Source organism: Labeo rohita, unplaced genomic scaffold (assembly GCF_022985175.1).
Source record: "Labeo rohita strain BAU-BD-2019 unplaced genomic scaffold, IGBB_LRoh.1.0 scaffold_427, whole genome shotgun sequence".
NCBI lineage: Eukaryota > Metazoa > Chordata > Actinopteri > Cypriniformes > Cyprinidae > Labeo > Labeo rohita.
This window is the reverse complement of record NW_026129345.1, coordinates 61,761-64,704: the sequence shown is the minus strand read 5'-3', so window position 1 is coordinate 64,704 and position 2,944 is coordinate 61,761. Positions and strand designations below refer to the sequence as shown.

Genomic DNA, 2,944 nt, shown 5'->3' with positions numbered 1-2,944 from the left:
AGATTGCTTTTGTAACAGCTAGGTCCCGTGTCGCCCCCAAAAAACAACAGAGCATTCCACGTCTTGAGCTGTGTGCAGCACTCACAGGTGCACAGCTTGCTAAAGTCCTGAAGACAGAGCTAACGTTACCACTTACTGGTGTCACGCTGTGGTCTGATTCCACCACAGTGCTAACCTGGCTTTTATCAGATTCCTGTCACTTTAAGGTGTTTGTGGGGACCAGAGTGGCAGAAATACAGGACTTAACTGAATCTGACACCTGGCGTTATGTACAGTCGAGTGCCAACCCAGCAGACGCCATCACAAGAGGGAAGTCTCCTTCTGATCTCCACAAAGAAAGCAGATGGAACCAAGGCCCAGCATTCCTCAGACAAAGACCAGACAGCTGGCCTGAGATGCCACCATTAGCCCATGTAAACCAAGACAGTGAGCTGAAAAAGTCAACCTTCTGTGGACTGTTAACCTCTGCTCTGTCACTGCCAGATCCTCAACAGTTTCACACTTTCATAGACTACCTAAATGCTCTTATACAATCATCAGCTGAAAGCTCTCCGTCCATTGCAACTGCTGAAGATTATAAAGAAGCTGAGCTCACAGCCCTCCGTCAGATCCAGGCAGAGTCATTCCCAGATGAGGTGTTCCACTTGAAATCTGGTAAAACCTTGCCAACCAATAGTCGGCTTCTGTGTCTAGCCCCTGAACTGGATATTAGCACCAATCTCATTCGGGTTGGTGGTCGTCTCAGACAAATCAGTTCACTAGAAGAAGATAACATCCACCCCATCATCCTTGATCCACATCACCCACTCACCAAGCTTATCATCAAAGACTATGATGATCGTCTGCATCACCCTGGACCAGAGAGGGTGTTTTCGGAACTCAGGAGAAAATACTGGATATTAAGAGGACGAGCAGCTGTCAGACATCATCAGCGCCAGTGCACAGAATGTCAAAAATGGCGGGCCAAACCACATCCCCCCAGAATGGCAGACCTCCCACCAGCCCGGTTGAGAATTCACCAGCCAGTTTTCTATTCAACAGGGATAGATTGCTTTGGTCCCTATCTCATAAAGGTAGGACGCCGAAATGAGAAGCGTTGGGGGATCATCTTCAAGTGTATGACCACCCGTGCAGTGCATATCGATCTCCTCGCAAGTCTGGACAGTGATTCCTTCCTGATGGCCCTTCGTCGCTTCATTGCTCGACGAGGAAAACCCTTTGAAATCCTATCAGATCAGGGAACAAATTTCAAAGGTGGAGAAAGGGAGCTTCGAGATGCCTACACTGCTCTTCAGCCTGAACTCCAAGCTCAACTCGCAAGTCAGCAAATCAAGTTTGTGTTCAATCCACCTAATGCCCCACATTTCGGTGGATGCTGGGAGCGGGAGATTCGGTCCCTGAAAACAGCCCTGCAAGTGACCCTCGGATCACAGACAGTCACTGAAGAAGTATTGCGGACTGTTCTCATTGAAATCGAGGGGATTCTCAATGCCAAACCTCTTGGTTACACATCTTCAGACATCGCTGACCCAGACCCAGTTACACCCAACATCCTGTTGATGGGGCGGCGGGATGCCTCACTTCCACAAGTGACATACCAGGATTCTGAGCTTCTGAGTCGACGGAGATGGAGGCACAGTCAGCTATTGGCCGATCACTTTTGGAAGCAATTCATCCGCAATTATCTGCCTAGCCTTCAAATCAGACAGAAATGGATGTCAGAAACAGACAACCTACAGATAGGTGAGACTGTTATGATTGTAGACCAACAACTACCTTGTGCACTCTGGCCTATTGGAAGGATTGTTCAAGTTTTTCCTGGAAAGGATAATCGAGTCAGATCAGCTGAGATCAAGGTGAAGGACAGAACTTACCTAAGGCCAGTGACAAAGATCATCAGCCTACCTCCATTGCCTGAGTGACATTCCAATACTGAGTAGGGCCTTTCTTGTTGTTCAAATTCACTATGTGAATTTGGGGGCGGCTGTAAGAAAGGCCACCCCTCGAAAGTGGACTATTCCAAACCCTCCCGCCTGTATTCGTGATTTGGACTGTTCCAAAAACTTTCCGCGCTGTGGAAAACAAGACGGTATTGAGGATGGATGTGTGGATGTGCTTATAGTCAATAGTTGATAAGTTAAAGTAGTTAGAAGTGCACTTGTTTAGAGATTGTGTGGATATATGTGTGCGTGCAACTAATCGTAAGTGCATTTACATAGTTTCTTGTATGTTAAGTTCATAAGAGAGATGAATGACCGCTATAGCGGCATTCCGCCTAAATGTTTACATTATCATACTAGCACGTTATCCTGTGGACAAAATATTAAGATTATCCTATGTTATTTGTTTGTTTAAATATTTAATGCTATATTATATATTAGGCTTTACGTAGACTCGAAACGGACCTCAGGGAACATGTCTGGGCTTGTTTACATTAGACACTTGCGCTAGGCACGTGAGCTACGCAGATTGCGGTAGTGCATTCATTGTATAGAACGTTAATTCGTTTTTGTATTTATATTATTTTTATATTGTTTACTTCATATTAAGTTCTCTAATATAGCATTTATTTATACTGTTACTTCTGAATATTCAAGTACTGCTGTAAAGATCTGTTATTGTATATTTATTCATTTATTTATATTTGTATACTGTTTTATATTTACAGAACCACACACATCTTTGCACAATAAATCATCCCCTGAAGTACATCCTGGTGTGAGACTTAATGTTCTAACCGGACATCCTGTAGCCGTTCAATGAATCCGAACCTGAGTTAGACAAGAGTAGTGAGCAGTTTCTTTCACAACTGAATCATGAAGTGTATGCATGGTCTCCTGTAATGCCTCTTGGACTTCACAAGCTTGAAATCGAACAGCATGAGTGTTTTGAAGGTGGCTTTCCCATCTTGTGTTACTCCATGACTTTACAGTTATATTGATAT

General features: G+C 44.4%; 1 protein-coding gene across 1 annotated transcript; it reads left to right on the top strand.

The window, feature by feature from the left end:
* Window positions 1-6: 6 nt before the first annotated feature.
* LOC127160686 (uncharacterized) lies at window positions 7-2,696 on the top strand. Its single transcript, XM_051103339.1, has 2 exons — window positions 7-2,201; window positions 2,669-2,696. The coding sequence occupies exon 1, from the start codon at window positions 396-398 to the stop codon at window positions 1,920-1,922; it is 1,527 nt and encodes a 508-aa protein (XP_050959296.1). The 5' UTR covers window positions 7-395; the 3' UTR covers window positions 1,923-2,201; window positions 2,669-2,696.
* The last annotated feature ends 248 nt before the right edge of the window (window positions 2,697-2,944 follow it).

Bases quoted from the DNA above. Each gene is read 5' to 3' on its own strand.
- LOC127160686 (XM_051103339.1), top strand. From the start codon at position 396: ATGCCACCATTAGCCCATGTAAACCAAGACAGTGAGCTGAAAAAGTCA.